The sequence below is a fragment of the Saimiri boliviensis genome, chromosome 7 (genome assembly GCF_048565385.1).
Source record: "Saimiri boliviensis isolate mSaiBol1 chromosome 7, mSaiBol1.pri, whole genome shotgun sequence".
NCBI classification, from domain to species: Eukaryota; Metazoa; Chordata; class Mammalia; order Primates; family Cebidae; genus Saimiri; species Saimiri boliviensis.
The window spans coordinates 23649902-23675090 of record NC_133455.1 but is presented as its reverse complement, the minus strand read 5'-3'; the positions used below and the strand labels follow the sequence as shown (position 1 = coordinate 23675090).

At 53.3% G+C, this 25189-nt stretch overlaps 1 protein-coding gene across 1 annotated transcript; it reads left to right on the top strand.

Annotated features, from left to right (window-relative positions):
- Positions 1-97: 97 nt before the first annotated feature.
- On the top strand, positions 98-24122 carry MVK (mevalonate kinase). The gene is made up of 11 exons (XM_010342892.3): positions 98-199; positions 1139-1230; positions 2722-2869; positions 7016-7160; positions 8565-8720; positions 12731-12834; positions 13413-13458; positions 17308-17398; positions 17787-17903; positions 21892-22045; positions 23307-24122. The coding sequence occupies exons 2-11, from the start codon at positions 1153-1155 to the stop codon at positions 23456-23458; spliced, it is 1191 nt and encodes a 396-aa protein (XP_010341194.1). The 5' UTR covers positions 98-199; positions 1139-1152; the 3' UTR covers positions 23459-24122.
- Positions 24123-25189: the final 1067 nt, after the last annotated feature.

The window sequence follows — 25189 nt, the reverse complement described above, 5'->3', positions numbered from 1 at the left end:
CGTGTTGCTGAACTGCAACCCTTATTGACCAATGTTCAAACCTATTAGTAAAGGGACTCCGGGCTCGCGCGCTCTGATTGGCTGGACTGAAGGACAAGACCTCCTCCCCTTGGGGCACTGGCGCTCTGGGCTGTAGGTGTTGGGGTGCTGCTCCGGCTACTGCGCGGAGGAACGGCGGCCGGTGTGGCGGCGGCGGCAGGTGAGAGGTTGGGGTTGCGGGGCCGGGTGGCGCGAGGTCCTAGACCCTGGTCGACTGTGAGCCAGGCGCCCAGCTTCTGTGGCTCAGTTTCCCCAGCTCTGAGTCTGTCCCGAGGGTCAGGGACTTCAATCTGTCAGTCGTGATTCTGAGCTTGGGGCAAGCAAGCAAGGGGATTCCCCGCTCTGTGCCTCAGTCTTTCTCTTTAAGAAATGGGGATCTTGATAGTACTTAGCTCATAGTGCACTTGGATCTTAGGGTAAGATCATCTACGTAAAGCCTTAATCGGAGGATAATTTTGCCTTATTTATAAATGTGTAAGTTGCACACACCTGTAGACCCTGGAAGCCCCTTTCTAGGACTCTGTCCTGCAGAAATACTTAAGTGTGCAAAACGAGGCGTGCCGGTAGTTTTCTGCAGCCTTTTTTTCTAATTGTGACACATTGAAACAACCTAAATGTCCAGCAAAGAATTCTTTCTGGTCCATGATTTCATGTAAATTTCTACCTTTAATAGTAGTCGTTGTAAACGCTGAAATGAATAACAGAGCCAGTAATAAGCAGCTCTCAGTTACTGAATGATTAGTAAGTGCCAGACACTGCTAAGTGTTTCCCTTGCACTAATTTAACCTTCCTAACATCACTGAGGTAGGTATGGTTATTTTCTCTATATATAACATGTGGGGAAGCCGAGGTTCATAGCCATTTAAGTGAGTTAGCTAAGATGACATCACTGGGGAGTGGAAGAGCTGAGATTTGAACCCAGATCTATTGGATGGGTCCAGTTGACTGCTGCATTGCGTTTCTGGCACATAGCAGGTGCTGGACAGTAAGTACCTTTTTTGTTACTATGACGGACTTGAACTAGGTTTTCTCTAAGATCTCTTCCAGCTGGGTCTGACATCTGGAGATCTTTGCTCTTCTCACTGGCTTTCCCTTTTAGGATTCCCAGGAGCCATGTTGTCAGAAGTCCTACTGGTGTCTGCTCCGGGGAAAGTCATCCTTCATGGAGAACATGCCGTGGTACATGGCAAGGTAAAAAGCCATTACAGCAAGGCCAGGTGTGGTGGCTCATGCCTGTAATCCCAGTACTTTGGGAGGCCAAGGCGAGCGGATCGCAAAATCAAGAGATCAAGACCATCCTGGTCAATATGGTGAAACCCCGTCTCTACTAAAAATACACAAATTAGCCAGGTGTGGTGGTGGGCTCCTATACTCCCAGCTACTCAGGAGGCTGAGGCAGAATAATTGGTTGAACCCCAGAGGTGGAGGTTGCAGTGAGCGGAGATCACACCATGGTACTACAGCCTGGCGACAGAGGGAGACCCACGACTCAAAAAAAAAAAAAAAAAAAAAAACTGTTAGAGCCTTTAAGGATTGGGTACCCCTTTTCCCTGATGCTAATTTTGCAAGAAGATAAAAGGACACCCTGAGGCACAGGTTGGGAGCAGATCAGAGGGATCAGTTTCTCCCCAGCCAGGCAAGAAAAAGGTATCTTCTGCCCACTGAAAGGATTCTTTGGCCTCGCTCAGTATGATAGAAAAAGGATGATATATAAAGCCCTGTGAATGGAATGAGATAACCTAGGAGTGAGCTTTGATGCAGAAGGAAAGAGGTTTGATAACTAAGCTCTGGGGCACTAAGACATTTAGAAGTTGGAAGGATCTAGCAAAAGAGTAAAAAACATAACGTTAGTTCATTTTACCCTTACACCTATCCCCTGAATCATACCTTTTTATTATCCTATTTTACGAATATGGAAACTGAGGCTTAGGAGAGAAGTGGTAACTTTTTTTTTTTCCTAACCAGTGTCGGGTGATACTAGAGAAGTGGTAACTTGATCCAAGTCCTATACACCTTGGTAGAGCTTGGTGTGAACCTCTGTCTGAACCCACCCCTGCTGTACTCTGCTATTCTTTTTTTTTTTTTTTTCCCCTGAGACAGTCTTGCTCTGTCTCTGAGTCTGGAGTGCAGTCTTGCAATCATGGCTCACTGCAGCCTCCAACCTTAGCCTGCCGAGTAACTGGGACCACAGGTGTGTACCACCTCACTCCACTAACTTTATTTTTTCTTTTCTTTCTTTTTCTTCTTTTTTTTTTTTTTGGTAGAGATATGTTCTGTTTGACACCAAGCTGGTCTTGAACTCCTGGGCTCAAGTGATCCTCCTGCCTTGGCTTCTCACAATGCTGGGATTACAGACATTAGCCACCACACCTGGTCTCTAACTGCTATTCCTTATGTTCTTATACTTCTCTTTGAAAACATAGTCATTATGGGAAAGTGATTCCTTGGTGTTGAGAACCTCTGAAATTTTTCAGGCAAAAGGCAAAGTGGATGTTGACTTTGAGTTGGTCGATGGTGGCTGTGCCCAGGCTTAGTGGGAGAGCATGCCAAGGTTGATTAGCAGTGTCTGGCCAGGGCATGGCTGAGAGTGGCCTGTGTGTTCACATTTGCGCCCTTCTTAGCATTGGCTGGCCCCTTTGCCACCCACCCTCAGGCTTACTGCTTTTGTCCTTTATTCTGTAGGTAGCACTGGCTGTGGCCTTGAACTTGAGAACATTCCTCCGGCTTCAACCCCACAGCAGTGGGAAAGTGGACCTCACCTTACCCAACATTGGTATCAAGCGGGCCTGGGACGTGGCCAGGCTTCAGCTACTGGACACAAGCTTTCTGGGTAAGTGCAAGGAAGAGAAACCAGGTGGTAAGAGTCTTGCTCCTGCACAGAGGGTAGCTGGCCAGGTATTCCACACTGTCCCCAAGGGAGTCAAGGGCCAGCCATTTCCAGTTTTCTACCCTGACCTCTTAAAATTAGCATCACTCATTTTTTTTTTTTAATTTAAAAATGTAAAACAATTCATTGGATCTCTGTGGGCTATTGTGGAAGATCATCAAGGTCTATTGTTGAGTGAAAAAAATGCAAAACAGCAAACATACATATTTCAGTATAAATAGGTATATGAATGATAGAAAAAGATCTCAGGGGTGTAGACATCAGATTGGCAGTGGTGATTAGTTCTCCTGGGAGAGACCTCGGCCCAGAGAAAGACAAAGGGACACGTTTTAAATGAGAATATTGGCATTTTGTATAATTAAAAGTTAGTAAAAGTAGGGTGGGCACAGGGCTTAGGCTTGTCGTTCCAGTACTTTGGGAGGCCGATCACCTGAGATCAGGAGTTTGAGACCAGCATGGCCAACGTGGTGAAACACCATCTTTACTAAAAATACAAAAATTAGCTGGGTGTGATGGCACATGCCTGTAATCCCAATTACTCGGGCGGCTGAGGTAAGAGAATCATTTGAACCTGGGAGGTGGAGGTTGCAGTGAGCCAAGATCTCGCCATTGCACTCCAGCTTGGGAGACAGAGCAAGGCTCCATCTTAAAAAAAAAAAAAATTAATAAAAATAAAAGTAACCTATGGTTATTATTGGAAAAGACAGTTAATACTGGGACATTGTAATTTAAAAATCACCTATTATTCCCCTTCTCCCTTCCCTGACCCCAGTAATGACTCCAAGCATTTTGGCATTAATTCTTCTGGGTGATTTTCTATAGATGGATAGAAAGATTGAGACGGAGTTATCTTGTTTTTTTTAACCAAAATTGGGTCAGGCCATATAAACCATTCAGAAATGCCAGTATTTTCTTTTGTGTATTGGGTATGTGTGCTGACTTTTGCCAACATGAAGATTTCATCCACTCATAAGCAAGCTAGCTTTTTCCGTGAGTAGATCCCCTGCACCGGCCCCACAGCTGAGGTGTGTTTTCTGTTCTCAGTTTGCTGTCTGCTCTCTGGGCTGAAGCCTTGCTCTTTGGAACAGTGTTTCTCAGCCAGGGTGGGGTAAATGAGAAGCTTCTTGGGTTTTTCCCTGGACTACACCCAAACCCTTGACACCTGCTTCCCATTCCCCATGAGAAACTGTCACTCCAGTATGGAGATGGAGGAAGAATTGAAAATTCTTATTTCACTTGTTGAGACGGCGTCTCGCTGTGTTGCCCAGGCTGGTCTGGAACTTCTGGCCTCAAGCAGATTGCCACTTTCCCACCTTGGCCTCCCAAAGTGCTGTGGTTACAAGTGAGAGCCACTGTGACCCGCCAGAATCCTCATTTTAGAGCAACTCTTCAAAACCTCATCATGTCTTGGAATCACCCAGCAGTTTTTTGTGATTGTGGTTGTTGTTTTTGTTTTTGTTTTTGTTTTTGTTTTGAGACAGAGTTTCGCTCTTGTTACCCAGGCTGGAGTGCAATGGCGCGATCTCAGCTCACCACAACCTCCGCCTCCTGGGTTCAGGTAATTCTCCTGCCTCAGCCTCCTGAGTAGCTGGGATTACAGGCACGCGCCACCACGTCCAGCTAATTTTTGTATTTTTAGTAGAGACGGGGTTTCACCATGTTGACCAGGATGGTCTCGATCTCTCGACCTCCTGATCCACCCGCCTCGGCCTCCCAAAGTGCTGGGATTACAGGCGTGAGCCACTGCGCCCGGCCGTTGTTTTTGTTTTTACCAGTACAGATGGACTCCTGGCTCTGCCCCTCTATTATTAGAAGTTGGCAGTGGTGATAGGAGTTTTTGAAAAGGGTTCCCTGAAAGATTCTGGGAACACTTCAGTTAAGAGCCACTCCTGACCAGCCTGACCAACATGGAGAAACCCCGCCTCTACTAAAAGTACAAAATTAGCCAGGTGTGGTAGCACATGCCTGTAATCTCAGCTACTTGGGAGGCTGAGGCAGGAGAATCACTTGAACCTGGGAGGTGGAGGTTGTGGTGAGCTGAGATCACACCATTGTACTCCAGCCTGGGCAACAAGAGCGAAACTCCACCTCAAAAAAAAAAAAAAAAGAAGTCACTCCTTTGGAGCGTGCATCTGAAAACAGCCAGCCAGAGGATGTGGAACTTGCTTTCCGTGGTGCAAAGGGCCACCCATCCAGGCCAGAAATGTCCCCTGAGAACCAGCTGCAAGTTGCGTGTGTCGGCAGCTTGGGGTGGAAGCAACCAGGTGTGGGAGAACATGTTTCAGACCGCTCCGCTCCCTCGGTGAACCTGGGCAGGTCCGTTCACCCTCTGGCCCTCTGGGAGCAGAGACTTGTTGCCTGACTGAGGGCTGGCGTGAGGATCTGACCACACTGGAGGCGGGTACTGGGGCTGTGACAGACTGCAGTACGTGGCTAAGGGCTTGTTAGTTTCAGAGCATTGGGAGACACAGCACCTTCTACTAAGTTGCAAAGATCCACCATCTTTCTTTCAGTGTCCTTTTGCTCCCGCATGATAGTAATAAACACTGAACATTTTTTTTTTTTTTAGAGGCAGGGTCTTGCTGTGTTGCCCAGGCTGGTCTCAAACTCCTGGGCTCAAGTGATCCTCCTGCCTCAGCCTCCTCAGTAGCTGGGACTATAGGCACGTGCCACTGTACCCTAGTACTCCAGTGGACACCTGTTGGACATTTATGTGTGCCAGGCACTGATAAGCGTGTTCACATGTATTAGCACTCTTAGAATTCTCCAGCATTCCTGGGAGTAGGTGGTGTCATGCATCCCCATTGTACAGATTTGAAAATTAAAGTTCAGAGGTCAGGTGGCTCAGGTTATACTCGCTGGCGATATGGAAAGGATTCAGATCCAGGTTTCTTCCAGCCCCCAGATCCAGGCTCTTAACAACTGTTCCATCTGGATTACAGAGCTCTGAAACATCTGGGTTCTCGGCAGTGTCTTGACTTGCCGTTTTGAGTGTATCATTAATCTATTCAACAGGTATTACCCAGCCCTTAACCCTTGCCCCAGGTTTCCTGACACACACACACCCAGTCCCATCTCCCGGTCCCTTGAGAATTTGGCCTGACGCTCAGGGAGGGGTTTGTAAAGGGAAGCTGGCCAGACAGGCTCTGCCTCCTTGGTGTCTCAGAGGGAAGCGGCCCAGGCTCCTGCACATTCCCCCGCCTGCCTCACCCTCCCCTTCTGCCCAGGCAGTGCCTCACATTTACAGGTTCTATTCCTGACGATTCTCTTTTAGAGGAGGGAAGTATTTTGGGGGGTAACTTAGTACTCCTTTGATTTTGGTTTCATACAATGGAAGGTGAAACCTAGGACTTTGTGTGATTGAGCAAGCATTCTGTGTGTATTTGTGTGTGTGTGTGTGTGTGTGTGTGTGTGTGTGTGTGTGTGTTTTAAGACTTTTTTTTTTTTTTTGAGACAGGGTCTCACTCTGTCATGCAGGGAGGAGTGCAGTGATACGAGCACAGCTCACTGTTGCCTCAACCTCCCAGGCTCAAACGATCCTCCTACCTCAGCCTTCTGAGTAGCTGGGACCACAGGTGTACGCCACCATGCCTGGCTAGTGTTTGTACTTTTTGTAGAGTTAGAGTTTTGCCATGTTGCCCAGGCTGGTCTCAAACTCGTGGCTCAAGTCATTGGCCCACCTCAGCCTCCCAAAGTACTGGGATTACCTGCATGAGCCACTGCATCCGGCCTTAAAACTACTGTTGATTAAGCACTTACTACATGCGAGGTGCTGTGCTAAAAAGTTTACGTCCTTTTTTTAACTTTACCTTCATGACAACCCTGTGAAAAGACACTGTTGTTATCCCTGTTTTACCAAGGTGGGAAACAGGTTCAGGGAGGTTCAGTCACATGGCCAGTAAATGGCACAGTTGGGACGCAAACCCAGGTCTGCCTAAAGCCAGTAAATAGACTTGGGTGTGGTATTCAGACAGTAAATTCATGTCCACCCATGTTCCGATCGCAGTGACAAGTTGACTTTCTGTATTGTTTATAAAGCACCTGAGGCCCTCTCACCCACTTGTGTTTGCTTGTTTGCCTGTGGGACAGAGCAAGGTGATGTCACAGCGCCCACCCCAGAGCAAGTGGAGAAGCTGAAGGAGGTTGCGGGCTTGCCTGACGACTGTGCTGTCACCGAGCGCCTGGCTGTGCTGGCCTTTCTTTACTTATACCTGTCCATCTTCCGGAAGCAGAGGTGTGTGCGTGGTCTGGGGAAGGAGTCCAGATGCCGCCTCCTGTGGGGAAGCAGGAAGGGTTTCTGTCGTCGCTGCTGGAGAGTACACATACTCCTGGAGTGGCCACTGTTTTCTGTCCTCGCCTTGCCAGACAGTATAATGGCATGCCTTTTTTTTTTTTTTTTTGAGACAGGGTCTCTGTCGCCCAGGCTGGACTGCAGTGGCATGATCTCAGCTGACTACAGCCTCGACCTCCCAGGCTCAAGTGATCCTTCTGCCTCAGCCTCCCAAGTAGTTGGGAGTACAGGTGTACACTACCAGACCTGGTTAATTTTTAAATTTTTATAGAGATGGAGTCTCACTGTGTTGCCCAGGCTGGTCTCAAACTCCTGGGCTCATGTGATCCAAGTGCCTTGGTCTCTGAAAGTGCTGGGATCACAGGCATGAGCCACCGAACCTGGCCCCAGCCTCTCTGTTGTTGTTGTTGTCGTTTTCGTCCAGAACCCAACGGGAAACCTCCAGGGACAGCCCTTCCCTTGAGCAGCAGATTTGGGTTTAGTGGCCAGGCTCCGTGCTGGGGACGCATTTGGAAATGGCCTGATACTTGCTGTCTGAGGCAGAATTTCAGCTTGAGAGAGGCGTGTCCCCTTAAGTGGGTGAGGGACATTTCAGAATCTTCCAGTCTGGGTGGGGTGAGTGTGTGGAATTTGAAGACACACATTCAGTATTGCAATTTTTATATTTGGGAAATGGGAGAAGTACTTTGTGGAAATTACCAAACGAAGTTGGACAGTTCGCGCTGGGGGGAAATACACGTAAGATGTAGCGATTCAGAACTTTTGATCAAAAGCAGACCGTGTGACACATGGTTGGGGGACACCGTCCGGCGGGAGAGGCCCCCGGTGAACAGTCCTAGGGTTCTGTGACGAGGCAGTGGTGTGGAGGGCGCACAGTGGGTCCTACAAGGGGAGCTAGGAGTGGTCTTTGTAGGTAGCTAGGGAAAGTGTCATAGTGGAAGCGACATGCGGTAAGGCCTTAAAAGATGGGTGGGGATTTCTCTGGGGGATAAGGAGGTATAAGGCTATTGCAGGCCGAGGGGCCAGGCTATGCTCAGAGCAGAGCCACAGAAAAGCCCAGCACGTGGGCGTGGGAAGGAGGTGGAGAAAGGGGCTGACAGCTTGCCAGGTGCTTCTGGGAAGGGCTTTAGTTGGATGACCCAGGGATTAAACCTGGTACCTGTTTTCTAGTTGTCTGATTCACCATGAGTTCCAGATGTTCAGTAGGGACACATTTGGGGCCAAGAAGTCTCCCAGTTGAGAAAAGCGGACCGGATGCTTGGAGTCAGGCCTGGGCCTGGCCCCTGGTTCAGTGCTGGCACCCTCCGCCCTGCAGGAGAGTCACTTTTCGTGCCTGGTGTGTTTCAGGACCCTGCCGAGCCTGGATGTGGTAGTGTGGTCGGAGCTGCCCCCCGGGGCGGGCTTGGGCTCCAGCGCCGCCTACTCAGTGTGTCTGGCAGCGGCCCTCCTGACCACGTGTGAGGAGATCCCAAACCCGCTGAAGGACGGGGAGCACGTCAACAGGTACTCATGGCCCTAGCCTGGCCAGTGTCCCTCCCGAGCAGCAGGACAGGGGGAGCGGGGCTTCTCTGGCTCAGACCTTACCGCCTCCCTGTGACGTGAGAGGTGTCATAGTAGCCATTTTGCAGATGAGGAAGCTGAGGCCCGAGAGGCCAAATGGCTGGCCCAAGGCCACACAGCTAGTGCTGGCAGCAGGGTTTGAACTCAGAGTCCGAGCTTTTCCTCCTGCTCTCCACCACCTCTGCTCACCCCTGTCTTGGCTCTGTTGGGTTCAAGCGTCCGTGGTATGGTAGAAAGAGCTAAAGGCCAGAGCTGGAGGGTGGCGGGTTAGATGAACCCCACCTCTGCAGTGACTCACCCTAGGACAGTGGCCTAGAAACCCCCAGAGCCTCCGTGTCCTCCTCTGGATGGTGATGGCAGTGCTCTACGGGTGATTGCCCAGTTTTCCCACACAGCTATGAAAGAAGCTACAGTGAGCTCAGAACTCCACACTGGGGGTGTGTCCATGAGACCAGGGCACTGCTCCTCCTACAGGGCCGACTCCACAGGGCATGTCACCTCTTTGCGTCCCTGCTGGTGGGGAATCACGTGACTCAGGCCTGTCAAGACAGGCTTGACCACTGACCATCTCTCTCATTAGGAGAATGCTCCTTGGGAAAGCATCCGGAGCACAGCGGTGGTGCAGTTTGTCCCGGGACAGGAGCTGTGGATGGGGCCCCCAGATACAGAGCTCTGTTTCTTCCTAGGCTGGGTTTTTTATTTTGTTTTCTGAGCTTGGTTTTTTTTTGAGACACAGTCTTGCTCTGTCACCCAGGCTGCAGTGCAGTGGTGTGATCTCAGCTCACTGCAACCTCTGCCTCCCAGGTTCAAGCGATTCTCCACTGGCCAACAGACTGGCCCTTCCTTTCAAAAGGCAGAGGGTGACTGTGCGTGCGTGTGCACACGCATGTGTGTGTGTGTGTGTGTGTGTGTGTGTGTGCGTATGCTGTTTCTAACCATTTTCCACCTTCCCCTGAAGGCCAGTCACTCCTCCTCAGAACCCTTGCGAAGAGCAGAACCCCCTCCCACCCCCCCCCACCATGCGTTTCTGAGTTGGAAAGGACTGGAGCCCAGTCTCCTTTGAAGATTCTCATCTGAGCCCCCTAAAAAACAAACTGTGGTCTAAAAAACACACACATTTGTGGAGGGGGCCAGGCCCTGGGCTAGGTCAGCTGCCTGAGTTACCTTCCCCCGCCTCCACTGCTTGCCTCTTTTCCAGGCATGCTGCCACCTGTCAGTCCCTAGAAAGGGCCAGCCAGCTCTGGTGTGGTTCCACAGCTGCACAGGCTGGCCGCCATATCTGGAACTCACCCTCCCGCACCTTGTCCACCTGGCTCCCCTTGTCCTTCAAGCCCCCTGCCCCTAATTCAGCCCACAGCACTCTTAGAGAAACACCTGCTTTGTAGTCACATATTGCAGTGTCATGGATTTGTTTGTATTTGAATATTGATTGCTTACTGACCTTCACTTTCTCCATTAGACTCTAAGCTCCAGGAAGTCAGGGACCTTGTCTGTTTTGCTTCCTATTGGGAGCTTAGTCACAGGCACCTAGTAGTTGCTCAGTAAATACCGAATGAATAAGTGAGTGTATCTTGCTGGTGCCATTAAGTTAGTAGCTAAGAGCTTGGGCTCCAGGTCAGCAGATGTGGTTCTGATATAGCAGTGAGTAGCACTGTGATCTCCAGGATGCTGTTTTACCCATCCAAGCCTCAGTTTCCACTTCTGTAAGAAACAGGATAATAATTGAACCTTCCCTGTAGGGTACAACTGGGAGGATTATGGACCATTTCTCAACGGTCCATTTGAAAAAACGTTTGGCACATGCTAATTAGTAGTATGTTCACTGATGTTAACTCATTATTAATCATAGCCTCACAGCTACCATGTGAGTTGCAAGTCCATACAAATCCTATTTGACAGATGAGGAAAGAGTCTCAGCAGGTAATTGACTTGCTCAGGGCTCCACAGCAAGTGATTGAATCAGGCACCCGGGCACGGTGACCCCAGACGCCCTGTTTTTGGGGGACCACATCCTGTCTTCTGGTCATTATACAAAGCACTTGTGTGTTTTTCCATCTCAGTATCCTCAGTGAGACAGACACTGTTATCCCTGTTTGTTTGTTTGTTTTAAGATGGAGTCTCTGTAGCCCAGGCTGGATGCAGTGGCAGGATCTCAGCTCACCGTAACCTCTGCCTCCTGGGTCCCAGTTCAAGCAATTCTCCTACTTCAGCCTCCCAAGTAGCTGGGATTACAGGCACGAGCCACCATGGCCAGCTAATTTTTGTATTTTTACTAGACATGGGGTTTCACCATGTTGGCCATTCTGGTCTTGAACTCCTGACCTCATGATCCTCCTGCCTAGGCCTCTCAAAGTGCTGGGATTACAGATGTGAGCCACGACACCCAGCCTATTATCCCTGTTTTATGGATGAGAAAACTGAGGGTCTGAGGTGAAGAGGTTGCTCACAGATTCGCAGTGAGTCAAGTGTTGGGATGGGCTTCAAAAACAGGTTCACTAGCCGGGCACAGTGGCTCACACCTATAATCTCATCACTTAGGGAGGCTGAGGTGGGCAGATCGCTTCAGGTCAGGAGTTCGAGACCAGCCTGGCCAACATAGCGAAACCCCGTCTCTACTAAAAATACAAAAATTAGCCATGCGTGGTGGTGGGTGCCTATAATCCCAGCTACTTGGGAGACTGAGGCAGGAGAATCACTTGAACCCAGGAGGCGGAGGTTGCAGTGAGCCAAGATTGCACCACTGCACTCCAGCCTGGGTGACGGTAGGATTCCATCTCAAAAAAAAGAAAGAAAAAGAAAATACAAAACCAGGCTCACTGCTTGCCCCATAGCTCTGCCACTGAGCCATGTCCTTCTGAGGTCACAGAAACACCTTTACCTTCTGCTGTTTCATGAGGAAGGGAATCTGCAAAAAGGAAACAAAAGCAGAGAGAAAAAATGAGGAAGTGGGGCTGATCATTTTGCCTTGTTCCATACTCGTGTTTTGGGTCTGTTCACTTAAACTGTGAGCCCACACCTGCTCTGTGGAAGGCTGTGAGGCCGTGTGCTTGGGAGAGATCCAGACGTGGCTGGGATCAGCCTGGCTCCCCCGGGGTGTCTGGGGTCCCTGGGGTTCGAATTCGTAATGATGGGGCTTTGGATCTATTTGCAGGGCCCTGGGAAACAGTCACACCTCTGCCCGCTCTTCTTAAAGGCAGGCTTGCTTCAGGCGTGGGCGCTGATGCAGAGGTCTGTTAGAGTGGCAGTTCCCACCCGCTGCTTGTGGACACCTTGCCATCATTAGACACATGCAGCTAGCCTCTGAAGAGGGTGGGGTTCCCATGCTCCAGGGAGGAAAGTGAGGCTCAGAGAGGTTAGATAATGGGCTCAGAGTCACTCAGCTAGTAAGAGACAAAGAAGGGGTCAGGCACAGTGGCTCACGCCTGTAATCCCAGCACTTTGGGAGGCCGAGGCAGGCAGATCATGAGGTCAGGAGTTCAAGACCAGCCTGTCCAATATGGTGAAACCCCGTCTCTACTAAAAAATACAAAAATTAGCTGGGCGTGGTGGTGCGCACCTGTAATCCCAGCTACTGGGGAGGCTGAGGCAGGAGAATTGCTTGAACCTGGAAGGCGGAGGTTGCAGTGAGCCGAGATTGCACCACTGAACTCCCGCCTGGGCGACAGAGTGAGACTCCGTATCAAAAAAAAAAAAAGAGGCAAAGTAGGACCACGAGAGTCCAAAGCCCGGGCTCTTCCAACTGCACCTGGTGGGCTTCAGAGAGAAGGGCAGGTCCAGCATGCTCCGTAGCTGGAGAGGTTCAGCGTGGGCTTGTTCTTTCTGTACTCAAGGGCACATGCTCCTATGCCCCTTGGCCTCCCCTAGCACGGCCTTCAGCCCCTGCCCTCAGCTGCCCCCGGCCCTCCCCAGCCCCACTCCACTGCCATGGTAAAGACGAACATCTGTGTCTTCAGGTGGACCAAGGAGGATTTGGAGCTCATTAACAAGTGGGCCTTCCAGGGGGAGAGAGTGATTCACGGGAACCCCTCCGGAGTGGACAATGCTGTCAGCACTTGGGGTAGGTGCTGCCTTCAGTTTATTTTATTTTTGTTATTTAAAAAATTCTTATTACAATGGTAGGTGCCCAGGTGTCTATGCTGGTTTGGTAGGAAAAGAATCAATGGATTCCGGGACAATCACATTTTCCTATTTTGGGGGAAATGGAGAGAAATCTTGGGGCCCTGCCTCATACCCCATGAATCAGAATCTCCAGGGTTGGGACTGTGGCCTGGGAAGCTGCAGCTTCCGCAAGCTCCCCAAGGGCATTGCAGGTTCAGGCTGCAGAGCCGCTCCTGTGGAGTTCGCAGACCACGCAGGTGGCCTCCCAGATGCCGAGGCCTGGGCCCTGCCTTCACCATGTGGCTTGTTGGGGGATGCTGGGCAGCCTGTAGGGAGGGGACCCAGGAACCCAAGACCTGGTGAGAGCTTCCTGGCGGGGCTTCGGGGGCCTTTTGCCCTCCTGCACCTTCTGTCATTGAAGCTGGGTGACTCATTACTTAGCCTCTTTCCTGGATGGGGCAAAACAAACCCAACCCAAAGTTCAGCCAAATGTGTGAGCTTTTCCCACGGCTCTGACCCGCTGGTTTTTCTCTTTAGGAGGAGCCCTCCGATACCAACAAGGGAAGATTTCATCCTTAAAGAGGTAACTTGGGGGTGAAGCCACACATTCAGTGGTGGCTGCATCCATGTGTCCAGGATGCAGAGGTGGACAGGTTTGGGAAGTACCGTAGGAGGCAGGTGTCCCTGGCTGTCTGTCCCCCGATGTGGCCCTCACAGCCCACAGCTGCAGGGAAGCAGGGGTGGTGGGGAAGACCTGGCAGTTGGTCTTTCCTTCTCCCCTTCAGCTCTTAAACTGCAGAGAGATGAGAAAGGGAAAGTCACGCAAGGCTGAGCCTGTGGACCGTCAGCTGCTCATTCCTTCATTCTTGCATTTGCTTAGTAAACAAGAACCCATTGCTTCTTGTGTTCCCGATGCTGCTGCCCTAGGCATAGGACTGGAAAGATGAAGCCTGGGTACTGTTTCCAAGGGCTCTCAAGTCTGCTTGGGGAGTGGGGACAGATACATACGACAGCGCCACAGGCAACGTGACAGTCACCGTGATGGAGGCACACGGGGCAGAGGCAGGACGGAAGCCCGAGGGAGGCTCGGGAGGGGCTCAGGGCAGAAGTGACATGTGGAGACTCTCAGCCTGCTTTATGTTTCTGTTCCTCCCACTGGAGTCATTGGAATCACAAATGTGCATGTGAGATTTCAGCATCCTCTGTTTCCACCCACGGGAGAATTGTCGGGTGTCAGGAATGAAACACGTGTCAGAGGGGAGCCAGGTGCCTTTTTGGCTGTTCCCTAAGCCCTCTATCAAGTTATGGGGTGGTGTTTGTCCCAGGGCACTTTGCTACCTCCATGGGCCTTTTCGTATCTGTAAGGGTCCTGGGGCTCTCTCTTCTTCACCCAGGGCAGTCTTCATGGATGAATGGCAGGTCCTGGCCCACAGCCCCCGCTAGCTGGACCACTCCATTAGTGGCTCAATACCCTGGCCTGTCACTGTGCCACACCTGGGCCCCTGGCTAGACCTCTGGGATCTTCCAGCTCAGCCACACCTCCGTTTCCAAGGCTGTACATCAGGGTTGTCAGCATTGGCACTATTGCTGTTTGGGATTGGGTCATTCTTTGTGGTGGGGCCACCCTGTGCATTGTAGCCATCCCCAGCCCCTACCCACCAGATGCCAGTAACACCCTCAGTGCGACAATTAGAAACGTCTTCAGGCATTGCTCAGTGTCCGCTGCACGGCAAAATCACCCTTGCCGCCAACCTCTGCACGCCACAGAAGCCAGTAGGAGTGTAAAAGAGCTTCCTCGGGCTGCTCCAGCAGTTGTCACCAGATCCTGGAGGCCCAAGGGCCCAGGTGGAAGCTGGTCTGCCAGCTGCCCCGGATCCACATGGAACCAGAGCCGGACTGCGTGGAGGATTCTCAGATGGCTGGGCCCCGGCCTGTCCTCAGGAGCCCAGGGTGTGTTGGGGAAGGCGGTCGCTTTAATCATCAGAGAAGAAGAGGTGACAGTGATGGGCATCCTAGATCTCACTGTGAGCCTGGGGAATCATTCATGGAAGTGGTAGCATTTCATTCCTTCAGTGTCTCCTGAGAGCCACTCGTGGCTAAGCACTGGACTCAGCCTTGGGGCTGGAAAAGTGACGAAGACGTGGCCGGACAGTGCACCGTCTACCGGGGGCATCAGGAGAGGAGTGAGGAGGCGGGCCGGGAACGGCTGGGCGTGCTGCTGTGCCGGGTGGAGGCGCTGGGTCTGCAGGCCCAGCTTTGAGTCCAGCTCTCCTTGCCAGCTGGCGCCCTCAGGTGAGTCACTTCTCCCAGACCTCCGTCTCCTCGTCTCTGTAAAGCGATCCTGAAGACGAAAGCCGAAGCGGCGCTCTGAAATGCTTAGCTCTCTGCCGGCTGAGTTCATCCATCCTTTCCACAAGTATCATTGAGCACCTACTGTGTGCTGAGTACCAGGGCCTCCGCAGGGAGCAAAACAAAGCCCCGCCTCCATGGAACTCATACTTTGATGGGAGGGGACAAAAAAGCAGTTGCTCTGTGAGAACATGGCAGGTAATCTTGGGCGCCTTTAGGGAACAAGCAGGGTCAGAGGCTAAAAAGGGAAGGAGGGGGCCAGTTAGATGGGGGATGGGGGGCTGCTGCTGAAGGAACGTTGCGCAGAAAACGGAATGAGTCATGCCGCTGTGGGGTGGGGCTGGTCCTTAGCAGAGGAAGCGAGTTGCAGAGGTCCTGAGGCAGGAGCATGCCACGTGGCATATCACGCAGCAGCTGGGAGGTCAGGGTGGCTGAGCAGAGCGAGCAGCCTCGGGAGGGAGGAGAGGAGCAGAGGCTGGGGCAGTGGCCAAGCCCAGATCACTCAAGCGCTTCCCCGAGTGCTGCCTGCTGGATGGCGTATGAGCCCGGAGCTGGCGGGGCTGGTGTCAGGCCTGTCTGCAGAGGACTTGTCTAAGAGAGGAAGATGGGACACCCACTCTTCCCACCCGGCTGGATGGGAGCATGGAACAAACCAACCTTTGCTGCCTGCGGTGGGGTACCGCGGGAGCAGATGGCGGCTTCTCAGAGGAGCCGGGGGCCGGACTCCGTGTTAATCCCACGGATGGCTTAAGGAGCTTCCCCGCCCCCCAACCATGCGTGGTGCCTCTCTGTAAAGAGAAAATGCATTGTTTGTGAAGTGGATCAAGATGCGGCCTCCCAGAACACTGCCCTTTTGAGGAATGGCTTGTCTTGGAAGGGAAGAGAAAAGCCAAATAGAATGTTCATCTTTTAGAAAGTTAAAAAAAAAAAAAAAAACCAGCCTCCAAGGCTGAGAATCGATATTAATTTCATGGGCTTATGGGCAGTGAGATAAAGCAGGTTTCTGGCAGCCCTTTCCAGCCCTGTTGGATTTTACAGTCTTGAACTGTGAAGAGAGCGAATAAAGGTGTCAGGGGCTCTGCGTGTCTCCAGCTGTCTCGAGCCAGAGGGCATCCAAATCCCCTGCCCTCCATCCCAGCCTGCAGCCCTCTGAAAGGCAGGGTGGGTGGCGAGAAATGTTGGCTTGAGCCCTCAAAGACGGCTCACTACAAGGACAATTGGGATTGTGGCTTTAGGAGGGATTTACGCAGCTTCTCGGGGGCAGGTGAGGACAGTGAGGTCACGCTGGAGAGTAAGCTCACCGTGGCTCCTGGGACACGTTTGTGTGCCAGGGGGCAGCCAAGGGGATGACTGACTCTCCATAACAACACCTGGTTTTAGACCAGGGCTGCTGGTGTGGGCACCATCGAGGTACGGCAAGAATGGGCTCAGCATGCTGGGGACCGTCCTTTGTAACCTCGCCCTCCCCTGCATTTACCTCCGTGCATGGCACTGCCCACACCAGCCAGCCTGGGCATCTTCCCTCTGGGTGATCCATTTCAGGGCCTGTTGCCTGGACTCCAGCTTGGTGGTGGGGACCCACATAAGTGAACCCCGGCACCTCCTTGCGCTCACAGCTACTTGAATTTCTCACTGGATGACTGTGCCAGGTTTCACCACCTCCAGGAGCACACGGGCCACTCCGCCTGCCAGAAATCCTCACCCTTCTAGCTCTTACCCTGGTAGCTTCTTACCCTTCCTCAGTTCTCAGTGTCTACGTCATACCAGGAAAACCTTCCCGGACCTTCTCCCGTCTCCCCTCCCTCGACCCGGTCCCAAGACCCAGCTGTGCCTAGCGTGTTGTAGGTCCCAGTTAAAGTTGAACAAATAAATGAGTGAAAAGCCAAGGGTGAACGGCTACCCACCTGGGGGGCTGGATTGGAGGTGCAGCTGCAGCCAGCGGCGGGAGCCCCATCCAGTGTCACCTCCTGTGCCTTCCTTCTTCCTCCGAATCAGGGTGGGGCGGCTTCCTGCACTGCTCCCAGCCCTGACCCAGCTCCTGTGTCTTGAATTCAGTGTGCCCTGCCTCCTCTTCACTCTGCAGGCCGCCGGCTCTCCAGATCCTGCTGACCAACACCAAAGTCCCTCGCAGTACCAAGGCCCTCGTGGCTGGCGTCAGAAACAGGCTGCTCAAGGTGACTCCTGTTCCCTTCCTGGGCAGGTTTTAGGAAGGCCAGGACACAATTACATTTGTAATTTCCAGGTCTCCCTCTGGCTGCTGGGTTATGGGGGTGTGGCGGGTGGTGCTGGCCCTTGGGGAGGTGGTTTTGGCAGAAAAGAAGGTGTTGCCCATGTCCATAGCCTGGCCGGGAGGCAGGACGGGGATTCTGAAAACGACAGTGGTCTGGCTCGTTAGGCACCCTGACTTTGCAGCTGGGAAGGCAAAAGCCAGGCCCAGAAGCGGGGGCAGTTTCCTCAGAGGATGGATGAGGGCTCTGGGAGCGCCTCCACCCACTGCAGGGGCAGCTGCGCCACCTCTGCCTGCCCCCAGCCTCACCGGCCGTTCCTCCTTTTCTTCTCCAGTTCCCAGAGATCGTGGCCCCGCTCTTGACCTCGATAGATGCCATCTCCCTGGAGTGTGAGCGCGTGCTGGGAGAGATGGGGGAGGCCCCAGCCCTGGAGCAATACGTCGTGCTGGAAGTAAGAGCCTGTCCGCAGGAACCGGGGTTGCTCAGTCCGCTGCTGTACGAGGCAGTGGCTCTGCAATCTGGCAGTACTCAGAACCCCCCTGGAATCAGCACACAGGCCAGGTCCTGCCTCTGGCCTGTGCTCTCAGAAGCCCCTGGCCTAGGCCCAGGGCTCTGTGGGCCACACAGGTGTATCTTATTTTCAGGCCTCTTCCAGGTGATTCTGAGTAATTGGGAGAGTACAGGGAAGGAGGTCAGGGCTTGGCTCATACTAAGTGCAGTGGACCGGGTTTGAGGTCGTCTAGGGAGCGCCGGCCCACCTAGGTGGACGGGGATATGGCCGACAGCACTCTGCTGGTGCAGGGGCCACTTCCTCCTTGCTCTCTCTCCTGCCGTTGCCAACTACCTGGGTGCATTCAACACCTACTTACCAACTGCCTGCCTCAGGTCAGATGGGTCCTAACTTTTTTCATCATCGTAACCCCATCTACCACCATTTGCATAATTCTAGTGTAGAGGTTATGACCTTGTACTTGGAGTATGATCAGGCCCGTGTGTGAATCCCAGCTCCACTTCTGCTGGCCGTGTGGCCTCGCTGGAGTATCTTAAGAATACTCTTATTAGACAGGCGCAGTGGCTCACCTGTAGTGTTAGCACTTTGGGAGGCCAAGGCAGGTGGATCGCTTGAGCCTAGAAGTTTGAGACCAGGCTGGGCAACGTGGTGAAACGTCTCTACAAAAAATACAAAAGTTAGCCAGACGTGGTGGTGCGTGCCAGTAGTCTCAGCTACTTGAGAGGCTGAGGCAGGAGGATCACTCGAGCCCGGGAGGTCCATCTGTAGCCTGGGTGACAGAGTAAGACCTTGTCTCACAAAAAAAAAAAAAAGGCGGCTTGGAGTCTCATGGGTGACACATAAGCACAATGTCTGGTGTGCCATGAGCTCAGGGAACCCAAGGGCCCAGCCTCCCCCTGGATACGGTCCGTCTGCCCTGGTGAATATGGACTGACGTTAGCCATCTGGCTACCTTGCAGAGTAGAGGATCGGGCGGCCCCTAGCTGCCGTAGCCAGCTCTGCAGCAGCCGTCAGTAAAGGGACAGGAGGGGACACCCCTTGAGAGGGGTGTGTAGTCTCTGCATCACCGCAGTCCCTGCCTCTGTAGTCATTGCCTGGTGCCTCCCAGTCCCTTTGTGGGCATTCGAGTCTGTAGCCCCTGGGCTGAGTGGAAGCTGTTACAAAACCAAGCCTTTTACAAATGAGTTTTTCACTTGATCCTTGCAACCACCTCCCTGCAAAGTAGGTGTCTCATCCCTGTTTTACAGATGTAAAAACTGAGGCCTGAAGAGGGACTTCCAGGTTATCCAGCTAGTGAGTGGCTGAGCCAGGGCTCCAGCCAACGGACCGGTCTGTCCCTTTACTCAACAGATCTGCCATGAGCACCTACTATGTGCCAGGGCAGAGCTGCCGTTGAATTCCTGTGTTTCTGCCCTCATTCCCTCCGTCTTTGTCTTCCTGGCTCTCCATTCCTTCCATGTAGAAAGGAGGGAACGCAGTCCCCGTGAGTGGGAAATTAATAATGATAGAACACTGCCTAAAATACACCCTGTCGAGCCCCTGGAGAACGCCAGCGAACAGCACGTTGATTATACATTGTGTGTATGTTCGGCTGTGGCAGCCGCTGAAAATGTGCAGCGCGGCTCCTGGACAGCTTTGCACTCAAACCAGCGAACTGTTCTCCCGTGTCACAGCCTGTCATCTGATCCCTGACAGATTTTGGATCAGAATGTGACAGGTGTCTGGAACCTGCCTCGGCAGCGTGACACCTGGCGCTCAGGCGCAGAGGGCGGCCCCCAGAAGTCTTCTCTCACATCCAGCCCGTTGGGCCGGCGAAAGGCACCCGGGGCTGCCACCGAGCCATCATGCCTGTCTGCTCATTTGTCAAAAGCGACGGGCTTGGCAGGGGGTGTGGTTTGAGGCAGGCTCATGGGGAGGGCCACCCCAACCCTGCCTGACCGGCTGTCCCCACGCCTCTGCAGAGATGCCTCTGTGATTGGCAACTCCTGGTGTCCAGGCAATCCAGGTGCCCCGGAGCAGAGCTTCACACAGAAGTATGGGATGCCAGGGGTGCTCTCAGAGGCAGGGTGGGCAGAGCTTCATGTTAGGCAGACCCGGCTTCCAGTGCCAGCTTGCTACCTTACTAGCTCAGTGATCTTAGGCAAGTCACTTCTTCTCTGAGCCTCTGTTACCCCCTTTGTAAAGTGGGGATGGGGGTAACAGACCTGTGAAAATACTAATGGCACATACCTCTAATAGCCAGGCATTGGACAGAAAACTCACCTTGTTTCATCCTCAGGGCAAGGAAGCAGACACTATTTTCTTTTTTTTTTCCTTTTGTTTGAGACAGAGTCGTCTTGCTCTGTTGCCCAGGCTGGAGTGCAGTGGCGCGATCTCAGCTCATCGCATCCTCCACCTCCCTGGTTCAAATGATTCTCATGTCTCAGCCTCCTTAGTAGCCGGGATTACAAGTGCGCACCAGCATACCTGCCTAATTTTTGTGTTTAATAGAGATAGTGTATTGCCATGTTGGCCAGGCTGATCTTGAACTTCTGACCTCAACTGATCCACCCACCTCGGCCTCCCAAAGTGCTGGGATTACAGGCGTGAGCCACCACACCCTGCTGAGGCAGATATTCCTATGACCCCAATTTATAAGCAGGAGACAGACCCAGCGCAGAAGACCTCGTCCAAGGACACACGACCAAGAAGGGGCAGAGCTGAGACTCGAACACAGGCCTCCTTAACTCCAAACCCCGTGGTTTTTACTTCCTGATGGCTGGAACCATCCTTAGAGCCCCAGCACATTGTGGGCGTTTGGTAAATGGAATCTAGATACTGGGTGCCTGGGTGGTAGAAGCTGTGAGGTTTTTGTTTTGTTTTGTTTTTTGAGATGGAGTTTCGCTCTTGTTACCCAGGCTGGAGTGCAATGGCGCGATCTTGGCTCACCGCAACCTCCACCTCCTGGGTTCAGGCAATTCTCCTGCCTCAACCTCCCGAGTAGCTGGAATTACAGGCACGCGCCACCATGCCCAGCTAATTTTTTGTGTTTTTAGTAGAGACGGGGTTTCACCATGTTGACCAGGATGGTCTCGATCTCTTGACCTCGTGATCCACCCGCCTGGGCCTCCCAAAGTGCTGGGATTACAGGCGTGAGCCACTGCGCCCGGCAGAAGCTGTGAGTTTTAGTTTTTCATCCACATGCATCTTGTTGGATTCTTGCAGAGCAGACAGTTTATCCTGCATAATTGAAGAAACCTACACAAACTGCTGTTTCCCCACTTATGGCCTCGCTGGAGTTACAGCTAGTTCTTACTCTGAACCCAGACCCCGAGGCAGCTGTAGGGAGGCATATGGAGACTTTTTCTCTTGAAAATGACAGAAATCCATTTCAACCAGGCTTTTGCAGAAAAGGAATATATTGGCTGAGAAGCCAGTATTGACCGAGAAGACCAGAGGTAAATGGCTTCAGGTATAGCTTGATCCAGAGGCTGAAATAATGTGGTCAGGAATCTTTCCATCTTCCAGGTAGTATCTGACCATGTGGCAAGACAGATCATCTCCTGGTGGCTTGTATCCGAAGTTAATGATTTTAGCAGCTGTAGTGGAAAGGGACAGAGGAAAACCCTGGGAGGGCCGTGACTGGCCCAGCATGGCCCACATGCCCATCCCTGATCAGTCACCAGTGCCAGAGGCTTCTGTGACCAGCCCCAGAATATGTGCTCACCACTATGGTGAAGGTTATGCTCAGTTCTACCCAAGCTCCGTGAGAAATGCTGCAGGGGAGGATTCTTGTTTCACAAGTGGAGAGGGCCAGCGTACCCGCTAGGCAAAGCCATTAGTTGTCCCCAGCCGACAACTGTCAGATGGATGAGGCAGGCACAGGGGTGGGCATGAGACCTCGGCCTCAGGCAGGCCAAGTGGGAACAGATGGAACCTTCTCCCCTAGGAGCTCATTGACATGAACCAGCACCATCTGAATGCCCTCGGCGTGGGCCACATCTCTCTGGACCAGCTCTGCCAGGTGACCAGGGCCCACGGACTGCACAGCAAGCTGACTGGTGCAGGTGGCGGTGGCTGTGGCATCACACTCCTCAAGCCAGGTATACCCGGGGCTGGGTGGGCCAGGCTGCCAGCCTGGGCTCGTAAAAGGGGTCCACTTGGAGAATTGCCTTGAAAGGAAAAAGAGGCCTGGAAATAGATGTCAGCTCTGCTGTGCGGCCTTAGCAAGTTAATTAACCTCTCTACGTCTTCGTTTCCTCCTTGGTAAAATAAGGATGAGAGTCTCTAGCTTGCAAGATCATTGCCCAGATCCAAGGAAGAAAGTGTACCTGGAGAGCCTGGTACAGGGCTGGGCTGTGGCCGGGGCTCCGGTCATCAGGGTTGTCCCCACAAGCCTGGAGAGTAACCAGGGCATTGGCACTCTCCGTGTCTGCCTCACCCTGCCCCACTTGCCCTCCTTGACATCGTCAGGATGGGGTTGATCTTGCTACAAAACAAAGGGGTTTCCTTCCCGTTCGTGTGGGGAAAGAGCAAGACCGAGTAATGGGCTTGGCTTAGGACGCCACCTGCGCGGTGCCCGGGGACCGGTGCCCGGGGGCCTGGCAAGGGGCTTCCCCTGGTGTCTAACCACCTGACACCTACCGCTGTCCTCAGGCTCACTCCTGGCCTATAGTAGGCACTAAACGTTCCCACCTGCCTCTGTTTCCCTCTGTGTTCCTTGTCCCTTACTGCTCTTTGTCTTTCCCTTCCCGTCTTTATCTCCTCTCTGTTCTTCATCCTGCCTTTCCCCTCTGCTTTACACTGAGCTCCCTTGGCCTCCAGCCATCGCCTCCCCCAAGTGGTGGCTTAAAGGCCTCAGGAGGTGGCCACATCCTCACTCCAGCAGACCCCCACTGTTGGTTCCTAGTTCAGCGCCCATGATGGTGGTGGGACTTGTCATTTCTGGAGTGTGCCTGCTGTACCAGGTGTTGTGCCAGGCACTTTACCTGCATTATTTCCTTTAAGCCTCCCTGGGGTCTGTAGGGGTTGGCATCATTAGTTGCATTCCCAGGTGAGGAGACTGAGACTGACAGAGGGGATGTCACTTGTCTGAGGTCACACGACCGGCACAAGGCAAGGCCAAGTCCTTGTGCCTTTACAGCCCATGTTTTTAAGTCTTGCTCCCCAAACCTCTGCGGGGTGCAAGGCTGGGCATTTCAGTGCATGGAGGGGCTGCAGGTAGCCTCTGGGCCTCATGGGCCTGTTGGCTCAGGTAGGGGTCACAGCCAGGAAGGCACAGCAGGAAGACCCGGGCTTTTGCCTTGAATACGATGAGCCGAGGGAGCAGAGTTGTCAAGGGTGACCTGCCTTCCCTCCCCACAGGGCTGGAGCAGCCAGAGGTGGAGGCCACGAAGCAGGCCCTGACCAGCTGTGGCTTTGACTGCTGGGAAACCAGCATCGGTGCCCCAGGTGTCTCCATCCACTCAGCCACCTCTCTGGACAGCCGAGTCCGGCAGGCCCTGGATGGCCTCTGAGAGAAGCCGCAACACTGCAGCCCCACCCAGAGGCCCCTTTCTGGAGTATTCTGGGGGCTGCAGCTCGCCCCTGTGCTGACCAGCAGGCACCCAGCTGCCGACGCTGCTGGAGAGGCCCCGGCCGCTCGCGATGCCTTTCCCGCGGAGCTCCGCAGGCCAGCAGCGGGACCTAGGGGGGCAGGGTCTGTGCTCTCTATCCTCTGGAGCCAGCCACGCAGGGGCCCAGGAGGATCCTCTGAGGTTCCAGACCCGAGACGAGAGGGGCTGCTTCCCCAGGCTCCCACAGTCCCGTCTGCTTCGGGCCCCCGCCTTGACCTTCAATCTTGCTGGCCGCCTGGGTCAGATGCTCCGACGCTCCTTGGCTGGGGCGTGGTTCCCAAAGCAAGGAAACCAGTGCCTTCTCTCTCCCCCTGCAGGAACTGCCCCGTCTCTCAGGGCCAGGTCCCTCCCTCCCAGAGCACCTGCTGTGTGGCTGGCTCATTCAGCACTTGGTGTGGCCTTCCCTTCTACCCAGTGGGGCGGGGCGGGGCTCCCCCAGGGGCTGTCGAGGAGGCAGCAGCCTGGTTAAATAAGGCAGGGTCAATGTGCAGTTTCTTCCAATCTGTACCTGAGAGGTTTGCAAAAAAGATGGCAAAGGGAAAATAAAAAGATTTTGTGTCAACAGCAGACTGGCCACCAGCATCTTCCAGGCCACCAGCATCTTCCTCCTCTGTCCCTGTCCCCTCTCCAGCTGTTTCCTTCATGGAGCCCTTCAGCAATGGAGGGAAATAAGGGTTTGGGGTCACTTTGTTGTGTCTTGGGGATGAGGTGGCTTTTCCCAGGTGGCCCTTGCTGGACAGGGATCGGGACACGTCTGCCAGGATGAGGCTCTCAGTCCATCGGCACACCACCAGGCTGCTTCTCAGAGGGAGAAGTTGAGCTTCTAGCTCCAGAATCACAAGCACCCACAAGTGCACAGACCTGTGTAAGACAGGAAAGCAGAACTCGCCTCGCTCCTGGGCACTCCTTCCTTACTGAAATTAACTGGCCAGGTAGAGAAAACAGACTCACGTGTGCATAGCCCGGGTGCCTGGCACTCCCCTCCCCCAACCACCACCGGCCCTATTTGAACTTTATATTGCAGTCAGCTTGGTGCTTTCCAAAATGCTAGCATCCATCAGGAAACCCTTGTAGTTGGCGCCCTGTCAGCCAGACTCTTTGGGAGCCACGGATCTGCAAAGAGGCCGGGTGGAAAGGTGGGGGTCGCCGCAGGGATTTCAGGAGGTGGTTAAAGCGACTCGGTGCGCGTCTGCCCTTGGCCACTAGGGGGCAGCTGGCGCCCTTCCCTGCTGTTGTCTTCCCGGGGAGAGTGAGGAGCAGGGGCGGAGCTCCACCCCGACGCCAGGCTTGGGCCGTGCCTGGGGTCACTGCTGGGAACGTGAGGGTGAAGGGAGGGCGCCTGCCCCAGCTTAACTTGAAGAAATGGCCCCAGCATCACTGATGGCTGTTCCCTGCCCCTTCCCTTCAAAACGCAACGCTTAAAGCAGCAGTGTTAATACTGAGCGCGCGCCGTGGGCTAGGCGTACCCACGCCTCACCCCTTCTCATCTCTGCTCATCTCACCGTCACTGCTAGTCTCCCCGTTTTACAGACCAGGAAACCAAAGCTCAGAGAGATCGAGCCACTTCTCCAAGGCCACACAGCTCTTCAGCGTCTGAAGCCAGTTCAAACTGACCCCAAAGCCTGCTCCCAG

Excerpts from the sequence above, each read along its gene's own strand:
- MVK (XM_010342892.3), top strand. The coding sequence starts at position 1,153 with ATGTTGTCAGAAGTCCTACTGGTGTCTGCTCCGGGGAAAGTCATCCTT. Across the intron at positions 13,459-17,307 it reads AAGATTTCATCCTTAAAGAG|GCCGCCGGCTCTCCAGATCC; the intron begins GTAACTTGGGGG and ends TTCACTCTGCAG. Across the intron at positions 17,904-21,891 it reads AGCAATACGTCGTGCTGGAA|GAGCTCATTGACATGAACCA; the intron begins GTAAGAGCCTGT and ends CTTCTCCCCTAG.